This window comes from Penicillium chrysogenum (assembly GCF_028827035.1).
Source record: "Penicillium chrysogenum strain IBT 35668 chromosome Unknown utg000001l_segment0_segment0, whole genome shotgun sequence".
NCBI lineage: Eukaryota > Fungi > Ascomycota > Eurotiomycetes > Eurotiales > Aspergillaceae > Penicillium > Penicillium chrysogenum.
Genome location: NW_026622749.1, coordinates 5894469 through 5909207, shown reverse-complemented (window position 1 = coordinate 5909207; position 14739 = coordinate 5894469). Strand labels below are relative to the sequence as shown.

The window sequence follows — 14739 nt, the reverse complement described above, 5'->3', positions numbered from 1 at the left end:
TGGCTGTGATATTCCATGCATCAAATTGTGGAGCTGATTCTGAAAACGGGGAATAATCAGCAGTCTCAATAATGCTTGCGAACCCTACAGTTCCTGCCACTGAGCAGCAACCAAAGCGACGCCGGGTCACCCTGGCTTGCATTTCCTGCCGCGCCCGAAAATCCCGCGTATGTCCGTGGCCCCACTATCATTTTACGATGCTGACTGCATATGTGACCAGTGCAGCGGCCAACGACCGAAGTGCAGCACGTGTACCGAGTTAGGGCTGACCTGCCAATACGTCTCGTCAGGACAGACTGATCAGACTGTGGTGGTAGGCAAAGAGTAAAGCAAACAAGTCCCATCATGAGATCAAAGTCATGCTAAGCCAGAGATCGTATATGTAGACAATTTCAAACAATCGAAGAACGCTTGCATCACCTTGAGTCTCTGCTAGATCAAGGCCGCGCCAGCTCCAAAAGGTCATGGAGTGATGTGGACACGCCCGACATCGATAATCAGCCTGCACTGACACCCAACCTTGTCTCCACCAGCGATGGCCCGGTGACTGGATCGATCGGGTCGGACGATCCTACTGATGGCATGGGCCATTTTGTGATTGCCCATGAGGAACATCGCGCTTACTTTGGTATCTCTCCGCTCGTCCTACTCACCATGTCGGTCGGGCTGACGTATAAATCTCCACTACAGGACCGTCATCGGATATCTCGTTTGCGTCGGAGTTGTCGCGCACCCTGAAACGCCTATCACGCAGCCGCGGCGAGTTCTCGCCTGGCAGCAAGCAGACGACGCTGCGAGACTTTCACATCGCGCGAGTTTCACGACCGAGCTCGCCAATGTCTCAGTCAGCAACATGGGCCCCAAATAACCATCAGCAAGATGCAGCCACGTCGTCGATTTTCTACCTGCCGCCGGACCAGGAGACTTCGGTACTGATCGACCAGTATTTTGGTAATACCGGGTTACTCTTCCCATATATCCACGAAGACACTTTCCGTGAGTCATATGCCCAGCTGAGGCAGAACTCCGCGGGCACACGTCGCACTTGGCTGGGAGTTCTCAACATGGTGCTCGCCATGGCTACTCACACGACGACACTGCCAATGGGCAAGGTTGATAAACGTCAAGCCCAGTCCGAGGCATTCTATGCCCGTGCAGATGGGCTTTGTTCTCAGCACGTGATGAATGGAGCAAGCTTGGAAATTGGTCAGTTACTTGTTTTCCTTTCGATTTGTCCTGGGCATGAATTGTTCGATGCCATCATTCGTGATATTGACCGTAAAACAGTTCAGTATCTACTTCTAGTAAGTCAGTATATGCAAGGGACGAGATCATCCATCCAAACATGGGCAACGCACGGACTCGCAGTAAAAGTGGCTTTGCAGCTCGGACTGCACTCAGTGGAGGCTTCCCGGCGATTCTCCCCCGTCGAGCGTGAGGTTCGGAAACGGACGTGGTTCGGCTGTATTGTTCTTGATAGGTAGGTTCCCAGGTAGAGACAGAAAGTCAGGGCTTACCACTTTGCCATCATTAGAAGTCTAAGCATGACCTTTGGCCGCCCTGCATCGATTCCCGGGCACTACTCTCGGCTTGAGCTGCCCGCTTATTTTGATCTGATCGAAACGCGCGAACGCCCGGCCGAAGCGCGACAGCGGTGTCGAAATAGTACCGACTTCTTCGTTGCTACCATGTAAGAAGATACCCAGTGAAAGAGACCAGGATCGGGAGAAGTGATAGCCAGGGAAACTCACAAGATTGCAGTCGGCTCTATTCTATCATGGGCAACGCCATCGACCTCCTTTACGACGGCAACTTAGGAAGCGAGGACAAAATCCTCAACTATGAGCTGATCACGCGCGTCCTGCGCATGCGGCATTCGCTAGAGGAATGGATCGAACAGCTGCCCGCGCACATGCGGCTAATACGAGCGGAGAACTGCGCCGCAGAGCTGGGGAAAGATCCAACTAATGACCGATTCCGCACGATCCTCACCCTCCGATATCATAATCTTCAAGTGCTAATTCATCGCGCCGTCCTTCTTCGTCTGTGCGACTACCAGGACCAGAATATTCTAGCCCTGCAGGACATAGCCTGGAGTACAGAGCAGATAACCATCGAATCAGCGACTGAGATCATTAATATCGTCCGCTTCGTCGTCGAGGCGGGACTGGTGCAGCAGGGCTTGTTGGGTGCATCGTGGTTTACGCTATATTACAGTCTGTCCCTCTAGATCATCGTTATACTCCTGTCTAACATGCCACAGTGTTCGATGCTGCCTTGATATTGTTCACAATCTTGCTCGTGAAACGATTCTCTTCCATTAAGCTCTATCCGCCGACTACCCTTGACTCCATTAAGGAGATATTCTTGAGCTGTATCGAGCCGCTCCGGCGGCTGGACGAGGGAAATCGCACGGTCGATAAGTGTTGTCGGTGTCTACAGGCATTGTCGGAAGTGTGGAATTCGATCGGTATTTTCTTCTGGCCTTCCCTCTAGGGTGGTAAATGTTTGACAGGCTTCGCTAATGACTTGCTCGACAGAAACAAACAACGAAGAATCTATTGCCCAGGATATCCCCCTGCTGACCCAACCAAGGGATTATAACTATCATCATGATAATTCCGTTGTAGGTCAAGAGTTTGCGGATCAGAGTCTCTCGTTTCTCGACTTTGACTTGATGGCTAATGAGTTATTTGATGTCACTGATGGCTTGGTGCCAGGGTGGGGAGTTCAATAAATGTTTTATTCTTTCTATGGTGGAACAGTCTTTATGTGCATTGCAATGGGGGATCACGGGCGGCTGATATTGATTTCATGTATATTTTGTTATATGCACTTCTATTAAATGAGAATGTACTCAGGCTTGATAACTTCAACTTCAGTAAACATGATCAAGTAGTTTAGATGGGAGCCCTACATCAAAGACCTCTACTGCTAAATAACTTGATTCCCGTATGGCAAAAATCCAAAAGTCCAATGTCATGATGTCAGAGCAGTGGGCTAGGCTCTCATCGGGGGTAGGCCGGATCTGCCCCCGGAACTATCCCGGCTGGCCCGCGGCATTCGTTGTTTTGAATCAGCTAGTTTGGGAGATACAAAAGTGATAAGGGCTACGGGCTACCTTGTTCATGTCCACGACTCTACTGTCCATCACATATCAGCAAAATCATGTCTCTCCCACAGAAACAGCTCTGCGCCTGGGTCGAATCACCCGGCCCAGAAGCTAAGATCGAATTTCGAGACATTGAAGTTCCTAACCCGACTGCGGGCCAAGTGCTGGTCAAGTTGGAGGTGTCAGGCGTTTGGTAAGAATGCCAATGAGACAGCGAAGATGGATCTGACTGTGTGTAGCCATTCGGATCATCACTCGATTTATGGGAACACGCCCATGACAACGCATATTGCTGGCCACGAAGGAGTTGGAATTGTCGTTGCAGGTGGGTGATTATCCAGTATTGATATTGATAGCTTACTAACTTTTGATGATACAGTTGGACCTGATGTCGATGAGGATTTGCTAAATAGTCGAGTTGGCGTATCGTAGGTTTTCGGCAGTTTCAAGACTCAACAACTACATGCTAAAGACTATCTCAGATGGCTTCATCGAGCATGCCGCAAGTGTGCTACTTGCGAAATGGACTACACACACTGTCCGCATCAGGATAATTCAGGAAGAGTAAGTTCGTGTACCTCCAAACTTGCCGAACTAACTCATTATCGATAGAATGTGCCAGGGACTTTCCAAGGTAGATCTTATTCACGCCCTCTTTTTCTCGCCATGCTAACACGCGTACCAAGAATACTGCCTAGCTGACGCCGATTATATCTCCCGAATCCCAGCAGAAGTTCCCGCGGCCCTCGCCGCACCTCTGCTCTGCGGCGGAATCACCATGTACGGTGCGCTCTCACGCGCTGAGCTGCGCGCTGGCGACTTTGTCGTCATCCCTGGAGCCGGTGGTGGCTTAGGTCATTTAGGAGTACAGATTGCGACGAGCATGGGCTTACAAGTGATCGCAATCGACTCGGGGAACAAGGAAGACATCTGTCGGGATTCCGGGGCGCGCCACTTTTTCGATTTTCGTCAGAGCGGTGCCTCTCTCGTCGACGATGTGCGTGCTGCTGCGGGAGGCATCGGGGCGCACGCCGTCATCTGCATTACCGGTGCGCCGTCGGCCTACGATAGCGCTCTCGCAATGCTGCGCAACCTGGGCAGGCTCGTCTGCGTTGGTATCCCGCCGGCTGAATACAGACTACAGCTCAACCCCTTTGAGGTACTCGTCCGCGGCTTACGGGTGATTGGATCGACCGTGGGCAACAGCGCTCAAATGCCGTTGTTGATGGATCTTGTGCTGCAAGGAAAGGTGAGACCGCATGTACAGGTCTACACTTTCCAGGAGCTGCGTGATGTGATGGACAAGTTAGAGCACGGGACGGTGGCAGGGAGGGCGGTTTTACGAATCTCAGACTAGTAGATGCAAGGGATGCAGTGGCTGCAGCAAACAATGATTCGATTATATTTAACGGCCTACGAAACGGACGGACTTTTGAATTTGAATTACTATCTATACGTACCTTGATACTTCTCCAAGTCACTTATGTCGCTTTTGTATGTCAACTTTATTGATTGGCGTAGTGATTGACCCTGCCAACTCTCACCTGGCACCTTGTGACCTACACTTGTATGTACAGTATCTAGCCTTACTTCGTATCACTCAGGGCCTGTCTTCTACTCTCCCATTCTGGAGGGTAAATAAGGATAATGGAAGACTAAGACTTGGTAGTACCTTGTTGACAAGTACTTTCCTACTCTCCTAATTTTATATATCAAGACCCCTTATTAACTCAATGGATTTTATTGTAGATTTAGTCTTTCTAAATTCATCGAAGCCTCACGTAACTTTGATATATAAATCTAGCTCAAAAGACGATGAACAGGCACGGTACATCCGGCTAATTCCAATTTCCCCATATATTATCAGTCCCGCCAGGTGATTGACTTCGTCTTCACCCATTCCCTCAGCCCGTCAGGCCCATTGAACCGCCCAAAACCACTGTCTTTCACACCACCATGGGGCAATGAAACCTCGTCGTGAGCGGTCATATTATTGATATGCACTGCCCCAGTTTCGAGTCGTTTGGCAATGCTGAGTCCGCGTCGTAGATCCTCTGTGAACACTGCTCCCGTGAGGCCATACGCGGTATCGTTCGCCAGCTTCAGTGCTTGTTCATCATCCATGAAAGTGTAGAGCGACACAGATGGCCCGAAGGACTCGTTGTAGTAGATGTCCATACCAGGTTGAACATCCTCAACCACCATGGGTAGAAGGCGATTCACCCCCTCACTCACATCAGATAAAGAACCATACAAAAGATTGGCCCCCTTCGTAACTGCATCCTGCACGAGACCACGCACTTTGGCTGCGGCCTTCTCATTGATGAGAATGGACGCCCCCTGACCCTCACCAAAGATACGGTCGATCGCCGCCTTTAGGATCGGACGGAAACGGTCGGCCACAGTGTCATGAACGATGATGCGCTCAGTGCTCATACAGACCTGACCTGCATGGCTGAAAGCGCCCAACGCGCATTGCTCTGCGGCCAGCTCGAGGTTTGCATCCTCGCAGACAATGACGCTCGCTTTTCCACCCAGCTCAAGCAGACAAGGCTTGATATACTGTCCACAAAGCCCGGCAATAACTGACCCAACAGCGGTGCTACCGGTGAAATTCACCTTTCGAATGGCTGGGTGCGATATGAGCTGATTTGTGATGGCGGCGGCGTCACACGGTCGATGATAGATGGTGTTCAAACAGCCAGCCGGGAGACCGGCTTCATGCAGAATCGAAACGAAATGCCAGTATGTTGCCGGGGCCATCTCGGGGCCTTTCAGGATGACTGTGTTTCCAGCAGCGAGAGGGAACAGACAGGCGCGCATGCCGAGTGTATGGGGAGCATTCCAGGGTCCAATACCCAACACCACGCCATACGGCTGACTGATGACCACTGCACTGGTGTCATTTGCGTCGGGGTCGACTACGGTGCCATAATGCGCGGACAGGCCGGCTAGCTGCAGACAGATATCGATGGCACCGTTGTATTCGACTCCAAACATGACCGGTGGCACCCCAGTCTCTGCGGTACTGTATGCCATGCTCTGATCCCGACGCTCCTTCAGGAGTTCGTAGGCTCGTAAGAAGATCTCGCGCCGCTCTTGGGGCTTTGTCCATCGCCACGTCTCAAAGGCTGTAGCGGCTGATGCGATCGCATCTTCGACATCGCCTTCGTCAGCCGCAGAGGCTTTCCATAAGACCTGATGGGAGACGGGTGAGACCACGTCAAAGGTGGTCTTTGTCACGCGCTGGGCTCCGTTCAGCCACAGTGGGACGACAGAATCGGTGTTGAAAGCGAGGCTCATCTTCTTCTGTTTCTCGCTTCCGGTATGATGAAATGAAACAACCGTATGAAGCCCTGTGCTAGTAGGCTAGTGGTTCTCCAGTTGACACTTGCAATGAGTGAGAATAAATAATGGGGAGGTTATGAATTTAGTTTTCACAAAGGGCGTTTATTTAGCCATGGGGTATTGAATAATCTGGCTTTAAGTAACATCTTGACGGCCCTCTTGCACTCCGTGTATCCCCTAGGAAGACAGGGAAAAGCCGCGGGAGAGCCGGGAAATAGACTGTCACTACTTACATCAAGGGATATCTCCTATTATCCATAGTGCCCGCAGTATGGCACTATGGCCTACGGATTTACCGGGACCTTTCCGGGGGATGTTTGTAATCAGTTGCGGTTGCCCAGGTGGTGATATCATTTTAGAAAATAAAACAGGACATACTTGCACATCCACTAGATTTCCTGAATAGCATTCCCATAGAGGCTACCACGAACAGCCTATGTTATTCGTTTTTTATTCAGTATGCTATACCTAACGTATCGATGTATTCATGAATCCCGTTTGAAAAATTGTAGAATTCTATAGCGCACTGTTCATCTATGTATCTACTTTCTTCGAACACATCAGTCCATACATGTTTTTAGACCGGTATCAAGCTCCATTACCACACACGTTGCCACCGAGTCTAGCCGATCTGCCCATTTTGATACCATCATGGCGCATATCCCAGAGACTTATTCACCTCCGCCACGTCCCAGTAAAAAGGCCTCAATTCGACGATGACGCCACGCTCGAGGTCGACAGTGATAGCCTGACAGAAAGGGAAATCCATCTCCTTGCCAGTCTTGCGGACCTTAAAGTGGACATTCGATAAGACGACGATCTTTTCGGACCCGGCGCGCTCAAAGATCTCCGGGTTTTGCACGTCCACAACCTCGAAGTAATCGGCCATGCGGCGCGTCCAGTCTTGCATGCCGTCTGGCCCAATGTAGACACCGGCGTATGGCAGGGCAGATGTCTGTTCCATGCGAACATTTGGAGCTAGAGTAGCGGCGATGCTGGCATAGTCACGCTGCTCTGGCGTAGCCTGCATGTACTCGCGCTCTGCCTTGTAGAAAGCGTCTAGCACTTTGCGAGCGGTGAATTTCTTGGTTCCCATGGTGGTGCGAGAAACGAATATTGAGGAGGAGAGGTTGTTGTGGTTGTTATTGGAGAATTGCAGTGAGAATGGTGCAATGGTCAGATGAGACTTCGTCGAGGGTGCACGATCACGAGAGAATTGAATGCGTGGTTACCAATAGTAGAGGTGTTGGGACATGACTTAAATATCCCTTCCTCGGGATCTTCGGCTGAGTTCCGGCATCAAACAATGATGCTATCCATACTCCGTCTCGCGCCGCATTATTAATCCATTTCTGTTGTGAAATAAGATCAGATCCCAGTAACACCAGCGAGCTGATCAGCGGCCATAATTTCGGAGATAAAATTACCTCAAGATTGACCTGTGAGATTGATAACAATGGCTTCGCAATCGGCTATCCAAGAATCGCTGCAGTCGTACAAGACCACCAGTACCGTGGACGATTTCCATAGTTTGCGGAACAAGGTGGTGGTAATCACAGTTAAGTACAACTCGGTGCAGAGCAACAGGATATAGCTGATACAACTACAGGTGGTGGGGATGGCATCGGGCTCGCTCTAGTCAAGGCCGTTGTGGAGTTTGGTGGTCATGTTGCAGTGATTGACTATCGTGAGGTGCCTCACCTTGATCTGTGCGAGATTCAAGACTTGCACAAGGAGAGCCGGGTGAAGTATTTCAGGTGTGCTATTCATATGTGATTGCCGTTTGATCTGGTTGACTGTTTCTAACATGGGAATTATTTATACAGTGTCGATATCACCAACGAGATGCTGGTAACGAAAGCATTCGATGGAATCTTAGCAGAGTTTGGGAGGATCGATGGCGTGTAAGTTCCTTCTGTCCATTGCCATCCAGTTTATTTATCATTTTTCGTCACGCCCTTTGCCACAAGATCACCAATTACATTCAAAGTGCTAAAATTCAACAGGATAGCGTGTGCAGGTATCTGCGTCGAAAAGCCTTTTGTCGATCATACGTGGGAAGACGTGGTTCGGCTCCAAATGGTCAATGTACGTGATAAAAAGAAGACGCTATCATCCTTCTCCATAGGCTGGCCAATAACACCGATATAGAGCGTTGGACTCTTCTTCGCCGTGCAATTAGCGGTGAAGGCGATGCTTAAGAATCAGCCCACCTCTGGTGATTTCACCCCGAAGGGTAGCGTTATTCTCATCGGGAGTATCGCGACGGAAAGTGGCGTTGAGAGCCAGGGATTGACAGCTTATTCGGCATCCAAGGGAGCGGCTAATGGGTTGCTTCGTGGTTTGGCCGTTGAACTTGCACCGATGGGAATTCGTGTGAACATGATCTCCCCCGGGCACACTGTCACCGACATGTCCATCAGTCAATTCACGAATCGGCCGGAGTTGGCTATGATCATGCGGAATGCTGTTCCTATGGGACGGATGGGCGATCGCAGGGATCTCAAGGGTGCTGCCGTTTATTTCCTGTCGGATGCATCGTTGTATACTACTGGAAGTAATCTAGTCATCAGCGGCGGGCTCCACGCTGGGAGATTGTGAGATGATCTTGTGTATAGCGGAGCTACCAAATAGTGCAGACGAAATGAGATAAATCCGCGAATTAGTTAAGGAGTACTTAGTTAATTACCGCGGTTTGATAGCCAACATAAGACCTTCTATCAGCACATCGGAGTGTGATTGGTGGCTGAGATTGCCTCACAGAGTAGATAGCCTTTCTTTGTTCTTTGTTCGTCCACATCTGGTCCGTCCGAATTTCTCGCCCACGAAACGCCCTTTTTGTGACCCGTCGACTCCCCAATCTCGGCCTTTGATCGATACTTTTTGCCCAAAAGTATCCCCCGCCAAGAGCACTAGCGAGACTGACTCGTATCCAGTGTAAATGGAACAACCCGTGGAAGATCCGTCCCGAATAGAGAGGCGGCTGAATCCGCGGCTCAGTCCGGCTCAACCCCTGACCTCTCAGAACACGAGAATTACCGCATAGCAAACCTTAACCCCATTCTAGACTCACAGAACCCCATGGGGTCGCGACACTGGCGTCTGGGGTGCGTACCAAGGTACAACCCGTTCCCTTCTATAAAGCTGCACATAACGCATAGCTGCATTGGACGCCTCAATCCCTGCAATTCCTACATATCTTGCCTATCAATCGGTTTTGGACTTACTCGAAAACACGAGGCACAAGAACATGGGTTCTCTGTCTACCACTGGGAATGAAGATGGCAAGGGGCTACAGGTTGATCACCTCGAAACAGCAAACATGGCTCACCAAGAGCAACATATCGAGACTGACCGCGCCCCCGAAGCCATGGGAAGGGAGCAGGCCGAGTTGCCTAAAGGGTACTTTTACAGCCCTTACTTCATCGGAAGTTACTGTGTATGGATTTTACCCCTTCTTAACACCCTCTCTCCTTTCTAGTCACTGACAGCTATTGAATAGGCCATTGGAGTCGCTTTTGCGTGTGGAACTGGAGGGTATGCGTTGGTAGCGCCGATTCTGACCGATATCAATAACGACCTCGGAGGTATATATTCTGGATGCGAGTATTCAATATCTTCGAAGCGGCGCTGACAAGAACGGGTGTAGGATCCGGATCGAGTGACATCAACTGGGTCGGCATTGTGTATTCCTTGACTCAGGCTATCGTGCTCATGCTGGCCGGCCGTCTGAGTGACCTATTTGGCCGCCGCTGGTTCTTCGTGATCGGGTCAGTCATCGGCCTGGTTGGCAGTATCGTTGGTGCGAGAGCCGGCACTATCGGGCAGCTCATCGCAGGGGAAACTCTGATCGGGATTGCCGCGGGCTTTCAGTGCTCTTTCTTCTGGATCGTGTCCGAGATCGTGCCCATGAAGAGGCGCTTCATCGCCAACTCTGGACTGTTTCTGTGGACTTTGCCAACAGTATGTACCAATCGGGATCTTTGTGCAGTGAAACTGGAGTTGCTGACGTCTGCGACTAGAACATTCTCGGACCGAAGATTGCTATCACTATCCAGAATAACACGGCAGTGCAGTGGCGCGGATGCTTCTACTACCTGACTGGGTTGAATGCTCTGTCAGTAGCGCTGTGGTTCTTCTTCTACCACCCGCCATCCTTCCACATGTTACACCGCGATAAAACTGTCAAACAAATGGTTCTCGAGTTTGACTTCATTGGTCTCGTATTATTTTCGGCCGGCATGATCCTCTTCCTAATTGGGTTAAACTGGGGTGGCGTAAGTCCACAGCTCTGCTATCAAGCTTGACGTGATCGCTAACGGGCATAAAAGTCGATCTACCCCTGGAAGAGCGGACAGGTATTGGGAACCCTGCTCTCCGGCGTCGCCATTCTCGCCGTCTGTATAGCTTATGAGCTGAAATCATCGCTGAAAGAACCCTACCTTCCCCTCCAATTGTTCAAAAACGTCAAGTACACTTCTTGCGTGGTCTGGTGTGCAATTGAAGCCATGAACTTTTATGCCTTTGGGTACGTGCCAACCCTTTGACCCTGATGGAGACTCGTCCTAATATATACCAGAATCATCTGGCCCAGAGCAGTTGCCATCCTCTACCCCAGTCTAACTCCAGCCAGCAGCGCGACCATGTCGGGACTGGTAACCATGTCATTCGCGCTAGGCCAGATGGCGGGCCCCTTTTTCGCAAACTGGCTACCGGCCAAACCACTAGTCATCGTGGGTACATTCATCGGCACGGGGCTGCTCGCGGCCTGCGCAGCCAACCCACTCAACCTAGACCTGACGGTGGGCGTACTCGTTACGGGTAACCTCGTGATCGGCATGGCGGATGGAATTGGTCTGCCCATGACGACCTTCCCAATCAAAAACCAGGAAGCATTGGGCACCGCGGGTGGTCTGAGTGGATGCATTCGCCTAGCGGGCACCTCGGTCGCAGTGGCAATGTATAACACTATCTTGAACAATCGTCTGTTGCAGACGATTCCCGCCGCCGTCACTCCAGTCGCGCTGTCGGCAGGTGTGCCCGAATCCTTCATCCCCCAGCTCATCGCCAACCTGACAAGAACCAACCGGGTAGGCGGGGGCATTCCGGGTCTGACTGCTGGGGACGTCCCGCTGATCCAATCTGCCTTCCAACTGGGAAACTCCCAGGCGTATAGTACCGTCTTTCTCTCTACGTTGGGATTCGGCGGTGTGGCGCTGATTCTGTGCTTTTTGATCGGTGGTGTCGATGAAAGCAATGGGGAGTACGTAGCAGCACTAATTCAGCATGGGGATGGCAGCGACCAGCAGACGGAAAAAGTGTAGTTGTGTCTTCTTTTTCTTGTTGATTGCATAGTATATCTTGGGAGGGCCCCATTGTGGGATTGTTTTCAACATCCTTTTTCGATGTCTCATTCGGAGGTAGTTTATAGTCCGAGCGTTCAAACGGGCTGAAAGACATCTATCAGGATTAAGTAGCTTGAATCGACCTCGGGAGTATATTAACGAGAAATAACTATATCAATATTTGAAATTTTAATAACAGCCTAGTCCTTGTACAAATTGTAGAAGTCGAAAAACGTCGTGCTGGTGAGACGGACTTGGACCAAGACAAAATGGCCCTAGCTAATAATCCGAACCCGAGATATAACCGGGTTAAAGAATCCGAGCGGGTCTAGAAGAAACCTTGGAATAATAGCGCAAGCTGACTACGTATAGCTCGGACAAAAGCCGAGAGACTCTTCCAGCGCTGTTCCACCACTTAAAAACGTTGAAGGGACTAAACTAAAGTGAGTCAAATTCACCGATGTTACCCCGAATTGGACTAGATAGGCAGCGCTAGACCCCTTTCGGGTATAACCCTCCGATCTGGACCATCTTATCTGATGGAACTCCGCGCCAAGCGACAAGGTAAACCTTGCAAGTTCTTCTTTTTCTTTTTTTTAATACGTAGTGGAGCCAATTAGGAGCTAATCAGGAGCTTCGGCCCTTTCCACCAGGATCAGCTCACCGTAGTCCCGACTAGCAGGGCTCCGCTCTGTCGTTAAACTTTTATCAATCTCCGAGGTCCATAAATAGGAAGACATGGAACTATTTTTTAAGTTCGCCCTGAAAGCTTTTTATTTCCTTTGACAGCCCGAGCTAGGAGCTTGCTATATAATTCCAGTATCGGATCGTGATTATGGCAGTTGATACCTCAGACTCGAAGTCTGTGGACGTGGTGTCGGCGCCTGTCCGTGAAGACATCAAGACTCCGTCGGAAGAACCTAGCGACGACAGCGATGACTCTGATGGAAGGAAGCCACCGCCGCTTGCAGCAAAGTTATGCGCTGTCGCGCTGATATCGTGTATTAGCTTTGGCTCGCACTGGAGTTCTGGCGTGACGGGTGCTATGAAGAGCACAATGAAAAAGGTACTTCATGCCACGGAAATGCCGATCCGCAGAATTCACTAACGATCTTTTGGTAGGAAATGCATATAGACAATGTTCAATTTTCGCTCTTGGAAGCTAGCGAGGATTTTATGGCAACGGTTCTGCTTTTGATAAGTGGTGTGATCACCGACCGTGTCGGTGGAGCTCGTATGTTGCCGAGTCTATCAAATCAGCGAGAGATATCCTGACCAGTTCTTTCTGATAGAGATGATCGTTTATGGAAATATCGTCTATACCATCGGTTCCATCCTCGTCGCGGCAGCGGCGACGGTGCGCTCTTTCGACTTCATGATCGGAGGTCGAATCATCCTCGCATTGGGCGATATAGCCACACAAATCGCCCAGTATAAAATGTTTTCCTCTTGGTTTCCTCCTAGCAATGGATTTGCATCCACTCTAGGCTTTGAGCTCGCGATCGGCAAGATTGGAGGGTTTATTGGCAAGTCAACCTCTAATATTATAGCATCGGTAATCGCTTTTCACGCTTCGATTTGGTTAAACCAATGCTGACTTGATAGAAAACTGGGAACTTTGCGTGGGTGTTTTGGACTGCAGTGTTCATGAACCTGTTCACGAATGCCGCCAGCGCTGCATTCTGGTTCTTCAACATATATTGTAATCGCCACTACAAGGGACGACGCGATGAAGCCACAAAAGAACAACTGACAGAGAAAAACAAAAAGTTCGAATTCAAGAAGATGTTCGAGCTACCTTGGATGTTCTGGGCTGTCATGGGCTTCTCTATATTCCAAACGAGTGCTGCGTCAGTCTTCAGCCAGAATGCCACCGAACTGGCCGAGAAGAGATTCAATGTCGATTCCATCAAGGCCGGGTGGTATAGTTCTCTTTCGCAGTATGCAGGTACGATATTCCTGGAAGACGTGGTCATTTTTGTTGGATACAAGCTGACATTAGCCAGGTTTCTTCCTCGTTCCCTGCTTGGGCGTGTTCATTGATGTCCTCGGCAACCGAGCATCTGTCTGTGAGTTTTGTCATGAAGACCTAAAATAACCCTCATACTGACCTCCATAGTGTTTATTTGCGGTCTCGGCATGTTGTTGAGTATGGTTCTCATTAATTTTGCAACGTCACATGCGGGAACAGGGGCTGCGTTCGGCATCTACGGCATTGCCGTGTCCTTCGGACCAACCTCTGTCATCGACAGCATTCGCACCACTCTCTGGCACCAATCGGTCTTTGGATCTGCCTATGCCCTGAAGGTCACCATGAATAATGCGTAAGTTTGACCCCAAACCCCAGCATCGGGCTGTGTTCAGGGACAGAGAGTTTAACATTGGAAACCGTAGTATGAGCATTATAATTCGGATCATCACAGGAGCTTTGCAGGATGCAGACGACAACTCATACCGCCGGGTGGTGCAGGTCTACCTAGTTCTTGGTGCCGGTGCTACGGTTGTCGGCGCAGCTATTCTGATCGGCTCGTTTGTGACTGATAACCTGGCGCCGTTGCAGTGGACTCGGCATAAGCGGTTGACATCGGGTGCGGCGGTCATCGAGCGTATCCGGGAGCGCAGCTTGGTAACCCAGCGCGAGCGCACTCGGAAGATATCCATACTTTGCTTTGCAGCTCTACTTTTGCTGACAGTTGGGTCGTGGGTGGCGTATATCTGGGGTGCGGTGACCGGTCATAATTCCTAGTTCGGTATAAAGTTTAGAAGAGTTGTTTGAATACAACATATATTTTGAGACTTTGATCATCTTGTGCGGTCAGGTCCGTAACGGAGAAGATCGTTTTCCATAGCTGTCATAGTCAGCATAGTCAATTAGAGATTGCCTATGTTGTATAGCTGCTTCATGAATTCGCCACCGTCGTCATGGGGCTTGCA

At 50.2% G+C, this 14739-nt stretch overlaps 7 protein-coding genes across 7 annotated transcripts; 5 read left to right on the top strand and 2 right to left on the bottom strand.

Annotated features, from left to right (window-relative positions):
* Positions 1-71: 71 nt before the first annotated feature.
* N7489_002340 (Zn(II)2Cys6 transcription factor) lies at positions 72-2737 on the top strand (the record flags this gene model as incomplete). Its single annotated transcript, XM_056708095.1, has 8 exons — positions 72-167; positions 221-324; positions 387-628; positions 691-1480; positions 1535-1690; positions 1762-2216; positions 2264-2470; positions 2541-2737. 8 exons carry the CDS (start codon positions 72-74, stop codon positions 2735-2737), a joined length of 2247 nt encoding a protein of 748 aa, XP_056572397.1.
* Positions 2738-3168: 431 nt separating this feature from the next.
* Positions 3169-4469, top strand: N7489_002339 (zinc-dependent alcohol dehydrogenase; the record flags this gene model as incomplete). Its single annotated transcript, XM_056708094.1, has 6 exons — positions 3169-3305; positions 3352-3437; positions 3492-3540; positions 3595-3676; positions 3725-3746; positions 3799-4469. 6 exons carry the CDS (start codon positions 3169-3171, stop codon positions 4467-4469), a joined length of 1047 nt encoding a protein of 348 aa, XP_056572396.1.
* Positions 4470-4975: 506 nt separating this feature from the next.
* On the bottom strand, positions 4976-6415 carry N7489_002338 (aldehyde dehydrogenase; the record flags this gene model as incomplete). The annotated part of the gene is made up of 1 exon (XM_056708093.1): positions 4976-6415. The coding sequence occupies one exon, from the start codon at positions 6413-6415 to the stop codon at positions 4976-4978; it is 1440 nt and encodes a 479-aa protein (XP_056572395.1).
* Positions 6416-7109: 694 nt separating this feature from the next.
* Positions 7110-7556, bottom strand: N7489_002337 (nuclear transport factor 2 family protein; the record flags this gene model as incomplete). The annotated part of the gene is made up of 1 exon (XM_056708092.1): positions 7110-7556. The coding sequence occupies one exon, from the start codon at positions 7554-7556 to the stop codon at positions 7110-7112; it is 447 nt and encodes a 148-aa protein (XP_056572394.1).
* A 360-nt stretch (positions 7557-7916) lies between these two features.
* N7489_002336 (uncharacterized protein) lies at positions 7917-9061 on the top strand (the record flags this gene model as incomplete). The annotated part of the gene is made up of 5 exons (XM_056708091.1): positions 7917-7989; positions 8070-8217; positions 8287-8364; positions 8467-8548; positions 8612-9061. 5 exons carry the CDS (start codon positions 7917-7919, stop codon positions 9059-9061), a joined length of 831 nt encoding a protein of 276 aa, XP_056572393.1.
* A 649-nt stretch (positions 9062-9710) lies between these two features.
* On the top strand, positions 9711-11784 carry N7489_002335 (uncharacterized protein; the record flags this gene model as incomplete). The annotated part of the gene is made up of 6 exons (XM_056708090.1): positions 9711-9899; positions 9963-10047; positions 10110-10423; positions 10483-10737; positions 10792-10988; positions 11040-11784. 6 exons carry the CDS (start codon positions 9711-9713, stop codon positions 11782-11784), a joined length of 1785 nt encoding a protein of 594 aa, XP_056572392.1.
* An 856-nt stretch (positions 11785-12640) lies between these two features.
* N7489_002334 (putative MFS transporter) lies at positions 12641-14551 on the top strand (the record flags this gene model as incomplete). Its single annotated transcript, XM_056708089.1, has 7 exons — positions 12641-12871; positions 12928-13039; positions 13098-13360; positions 13411-13753; positions 13812-13874; positions 13925-14129; positions 14200-14551. 7 exons carry the CDS (start codon positions 12641-12643, stop codon positions 14549-14551), a joined length of 1569 nt encoding a protein of 522 aa, XP_056572391.1.
* Between the last annotated feature and the right edge of the window lie 188 nt (positions 14552-14739).